This window comes from Lynx rufus, unplaced genomic scaffold (assembly GCF_022079265.1).
Source record: "Lynx rufus isolate CCGP_SWC_20201006 ecotype Redwood Valley unplaced genomic scaffold, mLynRuf1.p SCAF_1, whole genome shotgun sequence".
In the NCBI taxonomy this organism is placed as follows: Eukaryota; Metazoa; Chordata; class Mammalia; order Carnivora; family Felidae; genus Lynx; species Lynx rufus.
The window spans coordinates 25331388-25355079 of record NW_025814823.1 but is presented as its reverse complement, the minus strand read 5'-3'; the positions used below and the strand labels follow the sequence as shown (position 1 = coordinate 25355079).

Genomic DNA, 23692 nt, shown 5'->3' with positions numbered 1-23692 from the left:
TTTATGGAAGTGTTGACTCACTATATAGAACACTTGAAACTAATATCACACTGTATGTTAACTAGAATTTAAATGAAAACTTAAAAAGATTTAACATTCTTGGTGCTTCGTGTTCAAGACAACCACATGTTTCCGGTGACTCATTTAATATGATTGCCTCTTCTTCTTTCTAAGAATAATATTCAGCAAGTTTTCCAGAAATTCCATGTTTTGCTGAAGGAAGATTTTAGCCCTGAAGATACCCAGATCATTGCTTGTCCTTCTATGGAACAGGTAATCCATCATCAGAAGATCCTTGTTACTTTTTTTTTTTTTTTTTACATTTATTTATTTTTGAGAGACAGAGTGAGACAAAGTGAGAGTGGGGGACAGGCAGGCGGAGTGGGGGAGAGAGGGAGACACAGGATCGGAAGCAAGCTCCAGGGTCTGAGCTGTCAGCACAGAGCCCAATGCGGGGCTTGAACTCATGAACTGTGAGATCATGACCTGAGCTGAAGTCGGATGCTCAACCAACTGAGCCACCCAGGTGCCCCTTTTCAAAAAAAAAAATTTTTTTTTGATCCTTGTTACTTTTATTCCTTCTTGGTTGTTTTACTTGAATAGATAATGTCTTTGAGTAACTATGTTTTTAATTTTAATTAAAAAAATTATACATTACTGGGGTACCTAGGGTGGCTCAGTCAGTTAAGTGTCTGACTCTTGATTTTGGCTCAGGTCATGATCTCATGGATAGGAGACTGAGCCCCACGACGGGCTCCATGCTGGGTATGGAGCCTGCTTAAGATTCTCCCCCCCCCCTCCCCCCCTCTCCCTCTGCCCCTCCCCCGTGCATGCTTGCTCTCTGTCTCAAAAAAGTAAAAATTGTACACTGTTTTATTCTGATGAGCAGGAATTCAAACTTTGAGTTGCTGTCTCAGTTTTTTGGTGATGGCTTTATAATTTTGCTTTTTAATCCTTTCTGATATTGAACGTTGCTGTGTTTAACATGAATGAACTGTTTGTGAAAATTCAAATAATGCTATTTAAGTTTTTAAATAATTTTATTTGAAGTATGCATGAAATGAGGCCCACATTTCAAATGAAAAAAAGTTATTTTAGGGATTCGATGTTAGGGAGAGAGAATGAAACACTTCTAAGTTTAAAGAACTGAATATAGAGCTCAGTCTGTGTTTACTATTATTCATATAGTATATGAATAGTATATTATATATATGAATAGTATATTCATAGTATATATATATGAATAGTATATTATTCAGTTTAGCCAGCAAGTTTTTATTGAGCATGTGTTATGTATTAGAGTAGGCTGGTACTAAGGAGGGTATTTTGTTTCTGGTTTTAAGTTTGGTATAGCTTACAGGTTTTATATGTGTAAGGACTAGAAGCTCTGGGAACCTAATCAGAGTGGGTGGAGAGTTGGGTGAAGGACTGTAGGCAGTGAGTGTGGGTGAGTCTTTCACGGGGTTTTAACACGTTGGGAGAGAAAAGTTGTAGCTGGAGGAGAAATGGGGTCTTTTAAAAATTGAGATAGAACTCCTATGCCATAAAATGCACCCTTTTAAAGTGGACATTTCATTGGCTTTTAGTATATTCACTAAGTTGTACAACCATCACCACTATCTAATTCCAGAACATTTTCATGCCCTCCCAAAAGAAACCTCATACCCATTAGCAGATTCCCTGTTCCTCCACCTTCTATAATTTACTTTTTGTCTCTATGGATTTGCCCATTCTGTATATTTCATTAAATGGAATCATACAGCATGTTTCCTGTTAGGACTGGCTTCTTTCTATTACCAGAATGTTTTTAAGAGTCTTCCATGTTTTAGCATGTATCAGAACTTTATTTTTTTTATGGCTTTATATATTCCTTTATATGGATAGATGGGTCATATTTTAAAAAGCTGAGTCTATGGTTCCAGGATTTTAGTTAAAATACTTCTTTTATAAATCGTTTGAAGTAATTATGTGCTGTGTGATTATACTACTAATTTGATATAGTTAGGTTTTTTCCACCACTTTGATTTAATTTTTTTTATTATATAAACTACTTACATGGTTCCCAAGTCAGAATTCTAGAATAAGGTAGAATTGGAGACGTCCTGCTTTCCTTTCAGTCCCCTCCAGCTTTTCCTTCCTTTACCTTATAAATAAATATTATTTGTTACTGGATTATCTTTCCTTTTTTTTTTTTTTTTCTTTTAAAGATGGGGGAAAATGCATGTTTGTATATTCATGAGGATCCAGAGAAAGGGAGAAAATGATGCTGGAAAAAATGCCCTTGAGTGGCGAAGTGGGGGACGGAACTTGGAGGGTGGAGCCTTTGTTAGTTCATAGGTATGGGGTGTTCGGTCATGAAAGGAAAGACAACTGAGTGTTTGGGCACACGTGGGAGGTGGTGGACAGGATAGGACCTCATAGAAGTTCTCATCTGATGGCTTCATGTTTGTGAGTGAAATGGGAAGCAGGGTCATCATTAAAAGGGAGGAGGCAGGCTCATTTGAGTTCCGTGGTTAAGGATCCAAGAGAGACCATTCAGCATGGTTGACTGGTTTTCCTCCAGTTGTGTCCAGCGGCGTGAATGTGGGTGTTGGGTAGCCAGGTGGGGCTTGCCTAAAACATGCAGACTCTGCGCTCCCACTAGACTCCTGCAGGCAGGATGCACACGTTAGTGTATGTGTATGTTTGTAACTTAAAAGTTCTGTGGTAGATAATCACTCTTAGGGACAACTCAGTTGCTTTGCTCTGCCTTTGTTCAGTGTTCTCTTGATGAACTGCTACATTGGTTTCATGAGATACCAGTAGGTCGCCACCTACAGTTTGAAAAAACACTGATAGAGACCCATCATTCTGTGCCTGGATCCTCTTTTAGAACCATTAACCTTTTCTAGATAAAAATAATAATAAATAATAATAATAATAGCTGATATTACTGACTGCTGCCAAGCACTATTCTAAGCATTTGATATATATTATCTTATTTGATCTTCACTTGACTCCCCTATATTTGCCCCATTTTATCGATAAAGAAGCCGTGGTCCTGAAAGGTTAAGTAGCTTGGCTGAGTTACGCACAAGGTAGGAACCAGAGTCTTGGATTGTTGCTGGAGGGAACCCTCTGGCTTACTGTTGCCCATTGGGGAGCACCTCGCCGGCTCAGTTGCTAGAGTGTATGACTGACTCTTGGTTTTCGGAGTCATGAGTTCAAGCCTCATGTTGGGTGTAGAGGTTACTTAAAAAAAAAAAAAATTCCCTGTAAATGGAATGTTTGTGCCCTGTTTTCTTAAGATCCAATATATAGCACACAGATTTTGGGGGTAACTTTTTTTTGTTGTAATTTCAAACTTATAGGAATAAGGTAATATTCCTTATGGTAATATTGGTAATATGGAACTTTACCCAGTTGTTTACATTTTCCTCCATTTGCTTTATCTTTAGTTTTCTCCCTTCCCCTCCCACTCCACCCCTCTTTTAAGCAATTTGAGAGGAAGTTGGGAGACACTGTGCTCCTTTACTTGGAAATGGTTGTGTATTTCCCAAGAACAAGGAATTCTTTGACTCTACCCCCACGCAGTGATCAAAATAGGAAATATAACATTGATACTATTATCTAATTGACAGTCCATAATCAGATTTCTTCAGTTGTCCCAGTAATGTCCTTTATAGATACGTCTCTCCTGGTCTGGGGTCCAGCCCAGATGTTGCTTTCAGGTGTCACTTCTCTTTAGTTTCTTTTAACCTGGAGCAGCTCTTCAGCCTTTTGGGCTTTGTGTGTGTGTGTGTGCGTGTGTGTGTATTTATTTTTTTGTGTGAGAGAGAGGGCGCAAGTGAGCAAGGGCAGAGAGAAGAGAGAAGGGGAGCTTACCCAAAGTGGGGCTCGAACTCATGAACCATGAGATCATGACCTGAGCCAGTCAGATGCTTAACCGACTGAGCCACCCAAGTGCCCCTTTTTGGCTTTGTTGACCATGACAGGCCAGTTAATATCCCTTTATTTGGTGTCGTCTGTTCCGTCATGATTAGATTGAGGTTTTGTATTTTTGGCAGGAAAAACACAGCGGTTATTTTGCATCCCTCTCACCGGAAGTGCAAGTTTATAGAAGAGATTAAGGGACAATTATTTTGATTACTGAAACAGTTTGTCCTGTGTGGAAGGGTTCCTTGCCGAGTTCATTTAACCGCAAGTCTTCTCGCCCGGCTGACAGATTGTCCATGTGCAGACTGCAGTCCCCCTGCCCCGCCCCACGGTGTGTCGGTTTCTCTGGTTGTCCTTGGGGGCTGCTCCGTGTCACGCCCTCCTTTACCGGGTGGGCAGGGTGCTCCAGGGGTCAGGCAGAGTTTGCGTGTGAGCTGAAATTCACTCCTCAGGCCTGTTCTTATGCATTTAAAATAGTCACTCACAAAATTCAGCTTATATACAGCGCTTCCCACAATACACTCTGCACAGAAAAAGGTGAAACTGATTAGATTTATTTCTATCCCTTGTCAGGGTTAGGATATAGGGTTTTTTTCCTTGTCATTTTCATTGGATTCTAAATAAGTTTGATTCGGTGACCCTTCACAGGCCGCCACAAAGCCCGCTGCCCCGCGGCTGCTTTAGAAATCAGAACAGCATTGTGGGTCCAGCCACGTTCGTTTGGCTTCTTAAAACTCTGAGGCTTTTTCTCTCATTCTTGTTTTTTGTTTGTTTTTCCTCTCATTCTGATTTGAGGATCTGAGCAACGTTTTTGAGTGTGATGTTCTACAGCAGAACTAACATAGCCCTTCACTTTGCTTTTCAGCTGAACCTTCTACTGTCCGTTTCTAAATAACCAGGCCCGGCGGGCCGTGCGTGCCGATGTCTGTCCGGTTGGAGCGGGCTGGGAAGTCTGGCAGCCTGCAGGACACCGAGGAACTGTCTGTGGGAATGTCCCCGAGAACCACGCAGGTGCGCTGCTCAGTGCTGACTACAGAATGAAAAATAAGCAGAGTGTTGGAAAGATTGGTGTTTCCCTTTTAAAAACATCACAATGCCAAAGATTAATCTAGGCGTGTGAGAACTGCCTTCTTTAAATGGTCACGAGAAACGGGAGTTTTTCGGGGTAGCTGTGGTGGGCACGCAGTGAAATGGTTCTTAGCAAACGACGTGCAATGAAAATCGGTTACAGTAAGGGGCGCGAAGAAGAACTTTATAGAAATACAGTTAATTAGAAAGCTTCTAAGAGTAAAGTTTATTAAAGCCTGAAACACTGCAACACTTTGAGCCACTGAACATTCCACAGAGGCTATTTTTTTTACTTCCAGAAATCTCATTTCTACACTCTATTTAATGTAATGTTTCTCCTATCACTTTGAAGTTTAGTTTGAGGTAGATTGGATGCATCTGAGAACACACTCTGCTTTCCTGGGAATTTGGGGTGTTATCTTTTCTGCGTGTTTGATGTGAGGTAGTTTCAAGATGCAAGGACTCCGTGTAAGGTCCCAGTGTCTGTACTCCTTGAACTGCTTAGGTGCAGAAACGTTCAAAAGCAGGGCCTGGCGCCTCCCTACAATAGAGATGTGCCGTATCTTTAATGAGAATCTTCACGGTGCAATAGTCTGTGTTTGCGAGTGGGAAGTACCAATTAAGGTGGCTTAAATCCGGCACGTCGGGGAGAGAAGGAAACCTGATGAATAGTGCGTCTCGTGCACGAAGGTTAGGGTCACCAGCTTTCTGTGCACTGCCTTCGGTTTTAGTAGCTCTTGGAAAAGTGAACACCTCCGTGTCCCGTGCATCCGTTCATTGGCTGTGCTGGGCCCCAGGCCGGTGGGCCTCTAGCCCTGCTACAGCAGGAAACGTTCTACTAACCGAGACCAGGAGGATGAAGGTGGCCCACCCCTTGACATCTCCCGTACTCTGTCGGGGATCATCACATAAATTATGCACATCTCTGAGTTTTCCTACTGAAAACTGTTTCCTGATTGGATAGGCTGCTTTTTGGTTCAGGAGGAGTTGGGAATTATTCAAACACTATCTAGGAGTAGAACACTGATGAGGGTTCTGGAATGTAGCCAGCAGACCTCATTCTGCAGGACCGTAGGGCATTTCTCATCCCCTTCAAGCAGACTCGCGGTGTGTAGATAGGTTGCATATCCCGATGTCTGTCATTTTAAACAGGTCACTTGTTTTTCACCTCTGTTTAAATTGGTGACGAATGTGGCTTGATAGAGCTTAGCAGTCTATTTTGGGAAGGAAAGAGGTGAAGAGGGTCCATATTCATTCTTTGACATGAAATGAATGATGCAGGAAGATTATATTTACTTCCACTTACTATTTTAAATACATGTCTAATGAAATAAACTGTAAAGTATCCCGTTTTCTGTATTATATGTACATTTGATTTTTTAATAACCTTTCCAAAGAAATGAGGGCATGATTATTGTACATTACTGTGACTGATTTAATCTGATGTACAGAACAAGTTGTGTTCTACTTAAGGATAAAAATATTTGATGGCACTCATTCTTGTATTTTGAATCTTTTATTCCTGAAACACTCGAACATCTTACAAAGTGCTAAGTAGGTGGTAGCGATCCAACTTGTTTGCTAAATGAATATTTGTTTAAATCTGTACAGTTTCAAGTGTTTACTTATACAAAGAGTGTACATACTTTCAAATAATTAATTTAAAATGCTTTATATTATTTGGCTAGAAATCGCTGTTTTTAATAAATGTGAATTTTTTTAAAAATAAAGATTTTCGCTTCCTACTTTGTCCTTACATGTCTGTAATGTGCATGGATTCTTTTTAAAAATATTTTTCGATTGAAGTTTTTAGTGAGGTAGCTTGTGATTCACATGCAGTTATGAGAAATAGTAGTGGGAGAAGTTTCTCCCAACGGGAACATCGTGTGAAGGTAGAACGCATTATCACAAGCAGAATATTGACATTGGTACGCTCCACCAATCTCTTCAGATTTCCTCAGTTTACTTATACTGTGTCGATCTTTTAGTAAGATAATTATTGTGGAAAGACATTTTTGAAGCATCTTAATATGTTTCATCAGTTGAAAGATAATTTTTTTCTTTGTTTGCAAAACTGCCAATTTCCTGAATACCATTAGCACAAGTAGTCGTGTTGAAATTTAGTGTTATTGAAGTAGCAGTAAAAAGTCTGTATTTTGCCCCTGGCTTAACAACCCTGTATCTTTAGATTCCCCTCTGCTGTTTATCAGGTTACAAGAAAGAATAGTCAACCTTAGTTTTCAGAGAGGTACGTTGGTGAGAGAATGTTGCTTCTCGGAAGAGAGGGACTTCATTGCTCCCTCCCTGGAGCGCCTGTTCCTGGTGGTGGCTCCACTAGCTTGTCTGTCTTCTGATGGCCTTGTCTGTCTTCTGCGCCTCTGTCCGGCTGGCCTCGCCTCCTCCCTACCCTTCCTCCAGATCTGCCCGCTCCTTGAGGGCGCGCACAGAAGACGCCGCTGTCTCACTTGGGCAGGAAAGGGCTCTGTTGGAAGGAGATGGGGGACTCGGACAGACCAGAGGCTGGAGGGCCAGAGGGACAGGAACCGGAAACATCACAGATCTACATGTTTTTTTCAAAACCGAAGGAGCTGGTCCAGCCCACGGCAGTGGTAGGGTCCTGGACTGGGCGTCGTCACAGCTGCTTCCTCTTGGGCAAGCTCGGGACGACAGTGTCTGTCTGTCCCAGTTCCTACTGATTTATTGCCTCTCAGCTCCACATCCACCTTTTTTTGGCCCCTCTTTTATTTTTTTATTTATTTATTTATTTATTTTTTATTTATTTTTTATTTTTATTTATTTATTTATTTTTTAACGTTTATTTATTTTTGGGACAGAGAGAGACAGAGCATGAACGGGGGAGGGGCAGAGAGAGAGGGAGACACAGAATCGGAAACAGGCTCCAGGCTCTGAGCCATCAGCCCAGAGCCTGATGCGGGGCTCGAACTCACGGACCACGAGATCATGACCTGAACTGAAGTTGGACGCTTAACCGACTGAGCCACCCAGGCGCCCCGGCCCCTCTTTTAGACTCGGGAGCTGGACCCTGAGAACATTCCTCCTTTGCCAGCGGGTGCAGGGTTAGGCTTCCCAGGGGAAGGGGCCTCCTGTTTCTGGTGTGTTATTTTCCGTCTACACGCAGCTGAGGCAGTGACAGTGCTTGGGAGGCTGGCGGCGCTCGCTCTCTAGGGAGATTTCTTGAGCTTTCTTGGTCTCCAAGTAGGAAGCGTGCAGCACTGCGGTGAAATTCCCCACCAGCCAACGGGGGCGGCCGGCCTCCCCCTTGGTGCTGGTGGGGGCCCCTCCAGGTTCTTGGTTCGCCGCTGGGCTCCTCTGCAGAGAGGGGAGCGGAGGCGGGGAGGGGGTGGGAACCCGGGCCTTGCATCTGCTCTTCCTGCTTTTCTGAGTTCTCTTTGGGTTCTCGTTTAGCGTCAGCTGGTTAATCCTTTATACTACATTTTCTCCGTTCAGATCGTTCAGATTACCGGCGCGGCTTGTGTCCCGCCTGGACCCTGACTGATGCAACCCTGTTCACAAAGCTTCTGTAGTGGGAGGCAGGGCGCGGCTGCCCCCCAGAGCCACTCACAAGCGGGGATTTCCTTCGGTAGAGGCTGGAGGTTGGACAGCCAAGGAAAGATACCGCCCCACCATGTCTCCACGTGCTCTATTCAGGTCTGCCCCAGATGCCCACTCTCCCCAGGTCCCTGCACAGGCCGTCAGCTCTCCCGTGGGCCCCCAGCGTGTGCCCCCACCGCCACCCCCCCTTCATTCTGTGACCCCGTCCCTCTCACCCAGGGGACTCTGCTTTGCTGTGCTCCACCACAAAGGAACGGTTACGCTGTTTTGCTCTTGCTTGCTGCTCTGATGCCCGCACGGTAATCCCCCTGGGGGCAGACAACCTGTTCTTTTCTCTTTGGACCCTGAGCACATGGCAGGTGCTCAGTGTGTGTCTGTTGCACGACCTCATTAGTTACTGAATTTGTAATTTTGTGGGCAGCGCACGAGGCTCCATTTGCCTTGGGGTGTGTGCGCACCCCTTATGGTACTCGTGAGGAGACCCTTGTGTGTAACCGAGCGGGTTGGTGTGCATAAAGGGACCAACTCAGTTCATTTTCATTTCCCAGGGAAGTACCTTTCCCCCCACAAGTCACTGAAGATAAAATGATAATAAGTCAGAATTTGCCCTCTCTGGAAGGTGAGGGTCTGGAAGGGGCCCCGGGGGGAGGCAGAGAGTGTGTCACCGGTTGAATTGTGTCCCCCTCCCCCTACATTCCTGTGTTGAAGTCCTCCCCCCCCCCCCACCCCGTAGGACTGGAAACGGGACCTTATTTGGAAATAGGGTTGTTGTAGACATGATTAGTCAAGATGAGGCCATACCCGAGTAGATCAGGCCCCTCATCCAGTGTGACTGGTGTCCATATAAAAAAGGGGAATCATACACACACACACACACACACACACCTGCCAGGTGCTCCTATAAAAAAGGGGAATCTCACACACACACACACACCCGCCAGGCGGTGCTCGTATAAAAAAGGGGAAACACACACACAAACACACACCCACTAGAAGCCCAGGTGCTCGTATAAAAAAGGAGACGGACACACACACACACACCCGCCAGGTGCTTGCTCCAGCCTTGCCGAGGACCCACTAGAAGCCCAGGAGGACCCACTAGAAGCTGGGCGGGGCCAGAACACAACCTCGCCTCCTGCCTTCGGAGGGAAGCCCTTCATCCGGGACCTCCAGCCGCCAGAGGCCTGCGACAGTAAGTGTCCGAGGTGGAAGGCACCCGGCGCGTGGCCTCTGCGAGGACAGCGCTGGCGCACATTGTGGGGGGGGGGGGGTTGTGGATCTGGCTCTGCCGCGTGGCCGGCCGGCTGGCGGGTCGCCTCGTTTCCCTCCCGGTCTGGGAGGTGATTCGCGTTCCCTGAGGAAGGTAGTCCCTGATGGCCGTGCCGTTGTGTCCGCTCTTGGGTAACACCGGCACGGAGGGGCCGGAAATCCATACTTCCGTGTGAAATCTCTGGTCTTTGAACTGTTGGCAACGGGATACGTTAAAATGGGGCTGACCAGACGAAACGCCTCTGCGAGGCCACCTGTTTCCAAGCTCTGCATTAGTGGAAGAGTGCTGTCAGGTTTGCGAAAGGAGAAAGATCCGGGCGAGGGCCCGGCCGCTGATGGGGAGCCCCCCACACGGAGCAGCACGGAGCGGGGTGCTTTGCCGACACTGACGCCTCTCATCCCCGGTGTGTAACTGGGAGGTGAGCTCTGTGGTCGTCCTCCTATTACAGATGAGGAAACAGTCACGGGGGGGGGGGCCTGCGAACTTGCCCGGGGTCCCATAGCTAGCTGGGGCCGGCTGATCCCAGGGCACGGATGCCTTCGATGCCCTGGCGGCCTGCCTCCAGTCCCGTGGAGGATGGGGGGGCGGGGGGCGGGGGACACGGGGGCCGGCTCTGAGCCACAGCCACCACGAGCCTGGGGGAACTTGGCGGCTGCCCAGACCAACTTAGGTCTCTAATGCCTGCTGGAAAAAGGGCTTCTGTGCGCCCTGAGCATGGGCGCAGAACCAACAGGGCACGTCAAACGCTGACGCGGGCTTGCACGGGCGGCTGCTACGGTGCTGGTGTCATTTGTGGCTCGTGACCTTGCCACCAGGCGACTGTTGTTTTAGCTGATGATACCATCTGCCGACAAGGTATGGCGGATGGTGGGAGTGACCGTGCACGGCCCCCACTGCCAGCCCTCTCTTCCAGTTGTCATGGTTCGGGGTGATGAGGACTTCGGTGAAGGTTGGTGGCAGGCGGGGTGAGATCAGCAGGGAAGCCGGGCTGCGAAGGTGGGGCTCTGGTGTCACTGTGGCAGCAGGGGGATGGCTCACTGGCCCCTTGCCAGGCTGGCTGGGAGGAAGGGGTTTCCTATCCAGTCTTGGTTTAAGCTGCAGCGGAGGTCATCCTGGGGAGCTGGGGTACCCCAGGGATGTATGAAAGGCACACGGTAGGGGGCTGTCCGGCCCCTGAGTCCCCCTTTTCTAGAAACTGCCCCTCCCCCCGCAGAGATATCCAGACACAGCCCCGCCCTTCCTTACCACACAGGACTGCACCAAGAGTGGCCTCCTGATGCAGCCAGCTGGGAGAGGCCGGCTTTGAGTCCGTCTGTGTCCTGAGTCAACCCAAGTAGGCCGCAACAGAACTTCCGCGTGGAAGTGACCAGTGGAAGCGAGCGGGGCGGGTGTTGACATGTATTGCCTACCGAAACGACGTGCTTCTCGTGCTATCGGCTCAGGGCCGAGTCTTTTCTGTGCCCGGCTACAGAGTCTCTTAGCCCCTTGAAAAATGGTTTTCCACACTGAGGCGCTGTGATAAGTCCCAAATGACAAACCAACCCTCAGAAGACCTGAAGAGGGCTTTGGGGTTTTCCTTGGCGCTCCTGATGACTCCACCTTTCTGAGACGCTCAGCGGATGCTGGCGGGGGGTGGGGGGGGAGGTGGCCGGTCACCAGCTGGTGGCTGTCCTAGTCTGGGAGGTACGATTTCTCCTTTCGTTTCATGTTGCCTCCTGCCAAGGAACTGGCAGCCGCTATGAAGTTTTCCAAATCAGGGATGGTCAGGAAATTCAGGATCCTACTCATTTTTCCCAGGAGGATCTGCATCTTCCGGGCCGCTGAACCACATTCTACCTCCAGGATTGCTTTCTGCCTCATTTCACTCAGCACCTCCGGGGTTATGGACTGTGGGAATTCAGAGAAGGCTGGGTGAGCATAAATGCTGCCCAGGCATCGTGATTTCCACCCCAGGATCAGGCCCCCTGTTGGCCAAGACCAAGCCTTCTCTGGAAACTTCGCCGAGGGGCACGGCTCTGCTCCCGGCCTTGCCCCCAGCAGTACGTCTCTCATTGGCCTGGGCCTGTGGCCACCTGGCCGCAGAGATGTGGGCTGAGGACACACCGAAGCCCGACCCCAAACCAAAGGGTTGCCGGCTCCCGGGCCCTCAAGTGGCCTGCCTTGCAAAGGCTGTGCCTTCCTGGGGGTGTCTGCCTTCTCCCCGTGGATTCCTACCGAGGTGGGGCACGGAGGGAGATGTCGCACGAAGGGTCTTATTTAAGCCTTACAACGATGTGGTGTCCGTTTTGCAGACAAAAATGGGCACGGGAAGTGTAGGAGGCCTGCCTGGTGCCTCACAGGAAGTGGACGGGCTGGCGTGTTCCTCCTAGGACACCCCAGCTGCCTGGCGCAGGTAGACCTGCTGACGAGTCACGTGTGTGCTGAGTTGCTTCATTTGGGGCCCACCCTCCACTGGCAGAGCCCCTGGGGCCGCCAGGCCTCCTGGACTCTGCCTACACCGGCCTTTACCTGACCCTCCTCCTGGGCACTGGCTTCCTTTTGTGGCCCTCCTCCCTCAGTAAAACTGTCCGAAGGCCAGCGGCCTGGATCCTCCCACCCTGCCAACCTAGCTGCTCCCTTAGCTCATCAGCACGGTGCGGTGGGGGCCGAGTGGGTGGCTGGGGGACTGGGTCGGCCGCTCTGGGACATCTGGGGTAGGTGAGGACGTTGGGACATGACTATTCAGCGTGCCAAATGGCAGGCCTCGCCAGGCCAGGTGACCAGCTGCCCACTTCTGGCTGTCCACCTTTCCCAGTTGGAAAACACCTCGGTCCTGGGCGAGCCGAACCCACCGCATTCCCTCCGCTCCCTTCCAGTGATTCCATCCGGCCTCATTTTGCCCGAGTCTGCTGTTCGGTTGCTTTGTCCGTCAACCTACTGCTCTGTCTGCTCACCTCCCGGAAAACATGTCGGTCTGTCTCTCTCCCCAGACAGGCAGTCCTACTTTCAGAGACCTCGAACGCCTCTCTGGTGGGTCTGGAAACAGAGCCTTCTGTGCATGGTGAAGGGCAAGTCGGAGCAAGAGCAGGGTCTCGTGTGGGTCCCGGTGGGGGCGGGGGACAAGGACACCCTATTCCTCTCCTGCACTCTGGGCCTGGGGAAGGGTCTCGAGAACCCACCTTCTTGCCCTCTTACAGTCAGAACCGCAGGGTGCACACTCACCATTTGTAGTGGGTTGAACTGTGGCCCCCGAGAGCTATGTCTGAGTCCTAATCCCCAGCACCCGGGGCTCCCACACCCACCGCCCCGCACCATCGCCTGGCAAGCTTTTAAGGAATGCAGATCTCCAGGCCCCTCCCCAGACTGACCGGTAGCTGTGTTTGAAAACGGGGTTTTTGCAGATGTCATTAAGGATCTCAGTAGGAGGCCATCCAGGACTTAGTGTGGGCCCTAAGTCCAGCGTCGGGTGTCCTTACACAAGAAAGGAGAGGGAGACTGGACACACAGACGGACCCAGAGAAGAAGGCTGTGTGAGGGTGGAGGGTTGAACCGATGCTGTAGCAAGCCAGCGAATGCCTGGGGCCACCAGAGGTTGGGAGAGGCAAGGAGGGACTCTCCCCGAGAGCCTGCAGAGGGAGCGTGGCCCTGGTGATACCTGGATTTCAGACCTCTAGTCCCCAGGGCTGTGAGGGTGAGTTCCTGTTGTAAGCCATCCGATTTGTGGTAATTTGCTACGGCAGCCCGAGGACACGAATCCATCTGGCTACTTTCTTGCCCGACTTGGGCGGCACACCCTCAACTCCCCGGTGCTCATTTGTTTCAAGATGAGTGGTTTGGGGAGGAGAGATGAGGATACCCACGGCAGGACTGGGAACGTAGGTTTCCCCCTTGTGTCTGTCCCTGCCTACTGACGGGGCTGTCGTGTCAGGGGAACTACTGAATGTTGACACCTTTGCTTTCTCGTCTGAGCTCTTTGAGGCTGACCGGCTCCTCGGCTCCAAGTCTCAAGGGCTCGGAAGTGACTGATTGCTTCTGTTGTGGTCAAGCATCGGGTCAGCGAAGGGGGCCGTGTCGGTTCTCCGTCGGTTGCAGAGATGCCGAACGTGGCCCAGAGAGAGGCCGGTGGCCTGGACCGGCGGGCAGCAGCCTGGCAGAGGGAGGTGGGACCTTACCTTGTACTTGGTGCCCAGGTTTAAGCGGATGTGCTTCTGTTGGTGGTTGAAGCAGAAGGTGATCTTGTCCTGGCTCCTTATTTGTACTTTGATGTACTGGTTGATTTTCAAGGCGATGGACTGGACGGGCGGCGCGTGGACGTGCAGGTTCAGATTCCACCAGTTCCAGGCCTTTTGGTATTTGCCTTTGGGGAAGTAGTAGCCCAGGTTTTGGCTCAGGCTCAACCTAGACCAAGAAGGGATCAGGTAACCATGGCGCTGGGCCCTTGTGCGCGGGGGCAGAGCCTCTCCTGTGGAGAATGCAGGCCTGCCCCCCTCCCCTGCCTCCTTCCCATTCTCCTTCCTCCTGGCCTGGAGGCTCCCACACCCACCGCCCCGCACAGTCACCTGGAAAGCTTTTAAGGAATGCAGATCTTCAGGCCCCACCCCAGACGGACAGAATGTGAATCCAGAAGGTGGGGGTCAGCCCTTCCCCAGTGTGCACATCATCCTTCCCTTTGGGTTTTGGACCCGGAGAAGATGTGGTTATCTCTTGCCTGCCTTATTGGAGAATTTTTAAAAAGTGCTTTATGTGAGGCTAAGTCAAATGTCCTAAAACTTTTTTTGTCCGTAATTTTATGTATGTCCCTGAACAAGCCACATATATTCTCTGAGCCTAAGTTTCTTCATCAAGAAAATAAAAGTAGTTCCTAGATTTCCCTAAGGTCTCTTCTGGCCTTGAAAGCGAGTGTCACTGGGGACAAGAGGCCCTAATGAATGTCACCAGGTAATGATCTGAGAGAATGGGCTGAGTTTCTTGCTCCCGCTACCTAGCATCCAGTAACTTCTTCTACCTTTGAGACGTTGATTTCTGCACAAAAGGCCCCCAGGGCAAGGCAGATACCTCTGAGAACAAAGTTGTCAACTAGGAAATGAGGCATCTGGGTGGCTCAGTGGGTTCAGTGTCCAACTCTTGATCTCAGCTCAGGTCATGATCTCACAGTTCATGAGATCTAGGCTCTGCCCTAATGAATGGTGTGGAACCTGTTGGGGATTCTGTCTCTCCCTCTCTCTCTGCCCCTCCCTCTCTGTCTATCTCAAAATAAATAAACTTAAAAAAAAAACTCAAAGAGAAAAAGAAAGGAGAAAAACCCCAAACACACAGAAATAAAAAAAAAAAAAACTTAAAGAATATGTAAGAAAATATTCTTAAAAACCAAGGCTGGGGGGTGCCTGGGTGGCGCAGTCGGTTAAGCGTCCGACTTCAGCCAGGTCACGATCTCGCGGTCCGGGAGTTCGAGCCCCACGTTGGGCTCTGGGCTGATGGCTCAGAGCCTGGAGCCTGCTTCCGATTCTGTGTCCCTCTCTCTCTGCCCCTCCCCCGTTCATGCTCTGTCTCTCTCTGTCCCAAAAATAAATAAACGTTGAAAAAAAAAATTAAAAAAAAAAAACCAAGTCTGGGAGAGTGAAAAAAATTTTTGGAAGTAAAAACAAAAGTCTGGTTTTGACTATCAAGAAGAAAAGCAGTATAAAGTTGATGCACGATGGTATGCATTTCCCACTCCATGACCACTTAGTAGGGAAGGGAAGTGGGATATCCTGAAAACACTGAGTACTTACCCCAAAAAGGTAGACAAAGATTTTGAATTGGCTGGATTACCTTGATTTGGTAGGATGAAGTTTCCCACTATTGCCAGAAATGGGAACTTAATGGGGCACCTGGGTGGCTCAGTCGGTTAAGCGTCCGACTTCGGCTCAGGTCATGATCTCACAGCTCGTGAGTTCGAGCCCCGTGTCGGGCTCTGTGCTGACAGCTCAGTGCCTGGAGCCTGTTTCGGATTCTGTGTCTCCCTCTCTCTCTCTGCTCCTCCCCTGCTTGTGCTCTGTCTCTGTCTCCCTCTCCCAAAAATGAATAAAATGTAAAAAAAAATTTTTTTTTAAATTGGAAACTTAAGTTCAGTTGCACTGAGATATTTAGAAGTTTGGTTTTGTGTACAATACATGAGACTCCAAAGCACTCACCACGCCCTCCTCTCTGAGCCACCTGGAACAGAGGGGCACTGGGTCTTTCTAAGGCAATTGTCACCAGGTTTGACTCTCAAGAAGCATGGAGGAGATACAGCCCGTGGAACGGGTCACTGTGAGTCTGTGGTCGGTGTTTCACGCACGAGGAAGCAATGGCACCAAGGACAGAGTGCCTTCCCTGAGGTCAGGGACCTGCCTTGCTGCCCTCACGATACCCATCGTCCCCTTTGCAACATGTGCGAGTCTGAGAAACAAATTCACAAGCGAATGAGAGAGAGAGACTTACCCAGTGCGGGAGGACAGCTGTGCAGCCTGGGAATCAAACCTTAACCACACTGCTTCTCCTTGGGGAGGGGTGTGTGGCTCTCATGACCCAAACTTACCAGATTGCTTTGTTTTCATCGTAGAAGGTGGCATGGCCAGAGTTGTTGATAAGGGCCCGGACACAACCTTCTTCACTGTCTTCTAGAATGATATATATGAACTTTCTCTGTTTTGTACTGAGGATGAGCATAGCCAGCTTTCCTGATGGATAGCTGGAAGACAGTTAAGGCACAAGCACCCTCTTGGGACCCCCAGGAAAGGCAGAGAGCCCTGCAGAGGACGCAGGGCTCAGGAAAACCCATGCCCCAGCCCCAAACCACAAACTTCTTAGGTGTCACATGTGTCAGTATGAGTGTCCCTGGGCTTCGGTGGATACTGTATTTGGCCCGATTCATCAGGAAAGAGAATTTGGAAGACAGTCCCACTGGGATAGAGAATTAATTTTCCATCACCTTGAGGCACCTGGGAAGAGAAGATGAGCTTATGAAAAGCGCACAGGGGCTGACTGTCCCAATTCAGAGTCTAGTGTTGTCACTAGAGTGCTTGGGGTCTATTTACACTCTGGATGCCCACCCATCACTACCCCAGCCATTGCTACCACCATCTTGCTGGGGGTTCTGAATAGGAAATCTCTCGGGACCTCAGTTTACGTGTCTATGTGATGAGGCTGAAATGGATCACTGTGTGTGTGTGTGTGTGTGTGTGTGTGTGTGTGTGTGTGTGTATGTATGTGTGTGTACTCACAGGCACACACACAGATTTTATTTTTATTTTATTTTTAATTTATTTTTAATGTTTATTTATTTTTGACAGAGAGAGAGAGAGAGAGAGAGAGAGAGAGACAGAGCATGAACGGGGGAGGGGCAGAGAGAGAGAGGGAGACACAGAATCCGAAGCAGGCTCCAGGCTCTGAGCCGTCAGCACAGAGCCCGATGCAGGGCTCGAACCCATGAACTGTGAGAGCATGATCTGAGCCGAAGTCAGACGCTCAACCGACTGAGCCACCCAGGCGCCCCCACACAGATTTTAAACTATTATGTCAATGACTCCAGTGGTTATTGGTTGTATTTGTTTCCAAAGGCTGCCGTAACAAAGGGACACAAACTGGATACTTTAAAACCCCAGAGATTCATTCTTTCACAGTTGTGGAGACCAGAAGTCTGAAATCCAGGTGTCAGCAGGGGTGGTTCTTTCTGGAGGCTCCGAGGAAGAATTTCTTCCATGCCTCTCTCCTGGGGTTTGGTGATGACCTGGGATCCCTGTTGCTCCTTGCCTTGTCTACACATGGCTGCAATGTCCACCTCCAGCGTCCCATAGTGTCCGCCATGTGTCTGTGTCTTCACGCGGCCATCTTCTTGAAAGAACGGCAGACGTCCTGGATTAGGGACCCGTTTCAGCATGACCTCGTCTTCACTACCTCCAAAAAGACCGATTTTCCAAGTAGGGTTCCATTCTGAGGCACCAGGCGTTAGGACTTAGAGCTTTTCAGGGGAATACAATTCAACTGATAACATTGGCATCACTCGGGTTTTTTATTTCTTCTTGAGTCAGTTTTAGTGAATTATATTTTCCCGGGACGTTGTTCGTTTTAGGTAAATTTTCAAATTTATTGTCCTAAAATTGTTGTCATGTGGTGTTAAAAAAAAAAAAAAAAACAACCCTCTATTGCCTCTATAGTTATGACCTTGTCTTCATTCTTTTTATTATGACTCTCCTCTCTCTCTTTTTTTCCTGGATAAACCTTGCTCGAAGATTTGCCGATTTTACCAGTCTTTCCAGAGAACCAGCTTTTGGTTTGCTTCTTCTACTATCACTTTGTTTTCCATTGTATCAGTTTTTAGTCTTACTAGGATCATTTATATGCTCCTGTCGGTTTTCTATATTATTTTATTTTATTTTTCTAATTCCTTGAATTGAATATTGAGCTTGTTGGTTTTCCTCCTCCTCCTTAATACACGCCTTTAAAGCTATAGCACTTCTTGCAAAATACTGTTTTAGCTGTTTCCCATGCATGTAGATGTTAACCGTGGGTTTCACTCTAAACATGTTCAAATTTCCAGTATGATCTCTCCTTTGACACCTATGTTATTTACAAGTATGTCTTCAAATTTGCAAATGCCCGGGGTGCTTTTGGAGATGTTGTTTATTATTACTAAATATTTATTATTAAATATTTATTTATTTATTATTTATTATTAAAATTCACGGGGGTAAGAGAGCATAGTCTATGTGGTATCAGCTGTTTAGTGTGTGCTGGGACTTGCTTAGTGGCCCAGTTGTGTCATCAATTACCGCAGCTATTTCACATGTAGCTATTTCTTTGAGAAGGACCCATGCCCTGGTCTTGTGTTCCCATCTGGGCATTAAAACCCACACTCCTGGATTATCAGGACGCGCCGTTCTCCCACCTCTCGCTCTCCCCTCCCCAGCACCCGGCGACCCCCTGCCTCCCGCTTCCCACACTTGCGCTCTCGTCGTACCCTTCTGGCGTTCAGTTTCTCTATTTGTGGTGTTGATCATTTCTCTTACTTTCTTACACACTCTGCTCTGTGTTTCTGACGCTTTGTACATTTCATCTACATTTCCCAGATGTTTGCAGCCGGAAGGCTTTTGGGGTCATCTGGTGTCCCACCCCACTCTAATTGGAACTCAGGTTGGTGGTTCTCCAATTAGCATTATTGTTTTTTACATGATTATTTATTTATTTTTGAGAGAGAGAGAGACAGGGAGGGAGAGAATATGCAAGCATGGGCACACTGAGGACGGGCAGAGAGAGGAGACACGGAATCCCAAGCAGGCTCCGCACTGTCAGCGCAGAGCCCGACGAGGGGCTCGAACTCGTGAACCATGAGATCATGACCTGAGCCGAAACCAAGAGTTGGATGCTCAACTGACCAAGTCACCCAGGCACCCCACCAACTATTATCTTTAACGATGAAGACCCGTTTGTTCAAGAAAGCTTACAGCAGAATGCCCACATCTAAGGCGATGAAAGAAAACGATACAGTTGCCTGAGGAGCTGGGGCGGAGGGCTCCTGAGGGCATCCGAGTGAAAACCAGTCTGTGAGGTGACAAAGATCTGCAAACCGACTCCAACCCCACACCCAGCACTGTGCTGAACACTTTACCTCCACAGCGCGAGGACTCTGCAAGGTAGGCACCGTCATGATCTCCCTTGAAGACGAGGCTAAATGACTCGTCTCGTGAGAGGAGAGCCAGAGTTCAGGAATCTGCCCCATGCTTGCCTCCAACCAGTAAGCTCCCAGCCACTTCCCACATTTAGTCTGCAAATCACTGCTCTTTTCTTTTTTAACCTAAAACAGGTGCTTTGTAAAGACATCCGGGGTTGGTTTGTTCCTGATGGCCTGTAAGAAGCTTCTAGACATTGCTCATGGGAGAGGATGTTTGTAGTTTAGGTCTTAGTTTCAAACGCCCCCTGAAAGCCAGACTTTCTTGAGAGGCTTTCTGCCTGTCAAATCCAATTGTCACGTAATGACATTTTCCTAGTGATGAAGACCCCACGGGCAAAGCAAAATCTCTGACACAGAGGAGAAATTGTCACATTTTTCTCTCACTGGGAATTATATAATAAGTGGCTTATCTAAAAGCCTAAATCTCATCACCATTTGCCTGGGGACAGGGTATGAGAGTAGGAGCTAAAAGTTAGGAGAGAAGGGACTACATCTCAGGCCCTCCCTTCAGTTCTACTAGAGAGGAAACTGCCTCACGGGCAGGGCCCTGTGCTATGAGAGAACGGCTGTCTGTCCCTGAGCTCTCTCTCTGTGGCCATCTGTCCCTGAGCTCTCCCTGTAACCATCTGTCTCTGAGCTGTCTCCCTGCAGCTGTCCATCCCTGAGCTGTCCCTGGGGCCATTCGTCCCTGAGCTGTCCCTCTATGGCATCTGTCCCTGAGCTATCTCCCTGGTCCATCCTTGAGCTATCCCTGGGGCCATCTCTCCCTGAGCTGTCCCTGTGGCCGTCTGTCCCTGAGCACTCCCTGCCTGCTGTGGAGCTGCTGGCTCCTGGGCTGGCCGGGCTGGCCCCTGCCTGAACGAGCACACACTTCCAAACAGTGCTACCTGACTCAGCAAGCTACCTGGAATTTATTGCTCATTTGAAAAAAACAAAAAAACAGCCAAATGTTCCACTCCTCATGGGCCTTTTGGGCAGCCCCATGTCGTGGGGTGGATTAAGAAGGGACCTCTGTTTAGATCACTTAGTGGGAAACTTCCCCTTGGCTGCAAGGATATTTAGACAGACACTGCAGGAGTAAAACTCTGAGGCAGGACAGGACAGGGATTGTGGGAAACATGGGGTTCTCCAGCCCAGCTGGAGTAAGAAGCCAAGGAAGGTTTCACTGATATGTTGGAAGTGAGGAAGCTGGAGCCTTCTGAGGGCTTCCAACATCCTTACCATTCACTGCTTGGTACAACCTGGAGAGCCCCCCGGCTTTCCCTCAATTTCTCCGTCCACAGGAGTTCTGACTTCTCCACTGACTTCCTTCTTCACACAGGCCCAAGAGATGAAGGGAGACTGAACTTTCCATTCCTTCTCTGGAGGCTCAAAGAGTCATACCTTGGTTGACAGTATCGGTTTCCAGTTCTTTCCCACTTTTGCCACAAGGTGAAGCAACCCTCGTCATTTTAAGATGTTCGGCTTCTTATCCTCTTAGTGCAAACTGCTTTCATTTTCCTTTGGACACACAGCAGCAATGCGTTTCCCAGTTCTCTCGCATCTAGGTGGGGTCATGTGACTTGTTTGGTGAGTAGAATTTAAGCCTAGACCTTGACTTCACTCCTGTCCACGCAACAGGATACAAAGGACTCCAAGATGGCGGAGACCCACCAGAAAGGAGCCCAGAGCCCCCAGAGCCAGCCTTGGAGGAGAGCCCCTCAAGAGAGCTATGAGACTTGAGTCAGATGTGACATGAGCAAGAAACACGCATCTGGTTATAAACCTGTTATCTTTGGGAACTATTTGTTTCAGCGGGTAATGAGCATTGCTCTGAGTAATACAGGCTCTGGGTCCATGTGAGAGTTATTTACATTTTTGGGGGTCTCACTTTCTTCGACTGGAAAGTGAAGATAGTTAATACCATACCTATCCCATGAGACTGTTGGGAAAAGCTAAGTTTACGTTACACGTAGAAGTGCTTTATAACCTGCACAGTGTTACACAAATGTTAGGTTCCATTAGGCTTGAGTTCTCCAGTTTAGGAAAGAGTAACATGGCAGTTACTCAGTTGCTCAGGCCAGAATTCTCAGACACATCCTCTCAACTTCTTTTTCTCTCACATCCTACTTCCAATTTAACAGGAAGCCTTTTTGAGTCTTTCTTCAAAAAACACCCCAAATCAGACTGCTTTCCACCACCTCTGCTGCCATTGCCCTAGTTGAGATGCCCGTCGTCTTTCACCCGAATTAATGCCCCGGCTCTCAGCTGAACTTCCTGCGTCTATTAACTTGCCTTGTTAAATCTATTCTCCATACACAGCCAGAAAGATCCTTCTACGGCGTAAAAGATTCTTCTACGGCGTAAGTCAGATGATGTTCCTCCCCTGCTCCAGATCGTCTCATGACTTCATATCATCCTTAGGATAAAATCTCGAGTCTTACTCTGACTCACCAGGCTCTACCTGAACAGGGCATCTGAGCCCATTCCCCATCCTTCTCACTTGCTCACAGCTGTCCTTGAGGAAAGGCCTCAGGACCTTTGCAACGCTTTGCTCCGCCCCTCATTTCATGCATGCCTAGACTCAAATGGCACTTCCCCAGCTGCCTTATACTTATCAGAACAACTCTCCCGCTCAGGCCAACAACTCATGAGCCCCTGAGGCTACTTCATCCGTGGTTCCTAACAATACCTGACATAGCACTGACCAGGATTGTTGTGCATTGGCTGTCTCCTCAACTGGAACAGAAGTTCCGTGGGCACAGGACCTTTGTTTTGTTCACCCTTCTGTCTCCAGCACCTAGAAGAGGACCTGGGCATAGTAGATTCTCACTTTATATGTTCAGAAGGCATAAAGTCTATCACATCTTCCTAATGCCCCCTTCAGCGCCTCTTTTTTTGAGCTTCAGACCTGATTGCTAGCTCACTCTGAGGGACTCCACTATTTTGAGATGTTTCCACTTGTGTGCGGTATCCATATACTATGATACACATTTTTATAACTGTACTGTGTAGGTGCTTTTTTTTTTTTAAAAAAAGTAGGCTTTATTTTTTTAGAGCAGGGCACAGCAAAACCGAGCAGAAAGTACAGAGATTCCCATATGTCTTTTGTCCCTAACACATGCACAGCCTCCCCCACTACCTACACCCGGCACCCACTGTCCGTTATCGTCAATAAACCTGCATCGGCACATCACTACCGCCCAGAGTCCATAGGTACGTTAGGGCCCACTCTTGCTGTTGGACATTCTTTGGGTTTGGAAAAGGTATCATGGCGTGTATCCATCACACTGTGTCGTTTTTACTGCCCTAAAAATCCTCTGTGCTCCTTTGATTCATCCCTCCTTTTAAACTTCTGGCAACTACCGATCTTTATACTGTTTCTCTAGTTTTGTGTTTTCTAAAATGTCATATAGTTAGAATGCTACATATCTTTTCAGATAAGTCTCCTTGACCTAGTAACGTGAATTTCAATTTCCTCCACGTCTTTTTATGGCTTTTATGGCTCATCTCTTTTTAGCACTGAGTAAACATTGCATTGTATGGACGTACCACAGTTTATTTATCCAATCCTCATGGGATGGCTTTTTCTTTTGTGCTTTTTGTGTTTGTTTGGCAGAGTAATGATTTTATTTTAGAACATCGTTGCGGAAAACATGTTCTGATGAGATATAATCTTATCTTTCATTTTCAAATTTTCATTTAAATCCAGTTAGTTGACATACAGTGCGATATTGGTTTCAGGACTAGAATTCAGTGATTCATCACTTACATACGACACCCAGGGCTCATCATAACAAGTGCCCTCCATAATACCCATCACCCATAGAGCCCATCCCCCACCCCCCTCCCTCCATCAACCTTCAGTTTGTTCTCCATCTTTAAGAGTCTCTTATGGTTTGTTTCCCTCTCACTCTCTTTTTTAAATCTGCCTCTCATATGTTCGTCTTTTTCTTAAATTCCACATATGAGGAGTGAAATCAGATGGTGTTTGTCATTCTCCAGCTGACTTATTTTGCTTAGCATAATACACTCTAGTTCCATTTATGTCATTGCAAATGACGAGATTTCATTCTTTTTGATGGCTGAGTAATATTCCATCGTAGATGTATACTACATCTTTATCCATTCATCAGCCGATGGACATTTGGGCTCTTTCCACAGTTTGGCTATTGTTGATAGTGCTGCTATAAACCTCGGGGTGCGTGTATACCTTC

At 48.1% G+C, this 23692-nt stretch overlaps 2 protein-coding genes across 3 annotated transcripts in view; one reads left to right on the top strand and one right to left on the bottom strand.

The window, feature by feature from the left end:
* The window catches only part of COG3 (component of oligomeric golgi complex 3), a 73041-nt gene extending 66344 nt beyond the window's left edge, over nt 1–6697 (top strand). For both annotated transcript variants that reach the window (XM_047079928.1, XM_047079923.1), the window contains exons 22-23: nt 175–273; nt 4781–6697. In XM_047079928.1, coding sequence (XP_046935884.1) covers nt 175–273; nt 4781–4810 — 129 coding nt within the window. In that variant the 3' untranslated portion in view covers nt 4811–6697. The remainder of the gene's footprint in view (nt 1–174; nt 274–4780) is intronic.
* A 1415-nt stretch (nt 6698–8112) lies between these two features.
* The window catches only part of ERICH6B (glutamate rich 6B), a 56494-nt gene continuing 40914 nt past the window's right edge, over nt 8113–23692 (bottom strand). The window contains exons 5-11 of the mRNA XM_047074843.1: nt 17607–17758; nt 16682–16767; nt 16365–16517; nt 13978–14203; nt 11514–11713; nt 9684–9786; nt 8113–8313 (exon numbers count right to left, since the gene is read on the bottom strand). Coding sequence (XP_046930799.1) covers nt 8113–8313; nt 9684–9786; nt 11514–11713; nt 13978–14203; nt 16365–16517; nt 16682–16767; nt 17607–17758 — 1121 coding nt within the window. The remainder of the gene's footprint in view (nt 8314–9683; nt 9787–11513; nt 11714–13977; nt 14204–16364; nt 16518–16681; nt 16768–17606; nt 17759–23692) is intronic.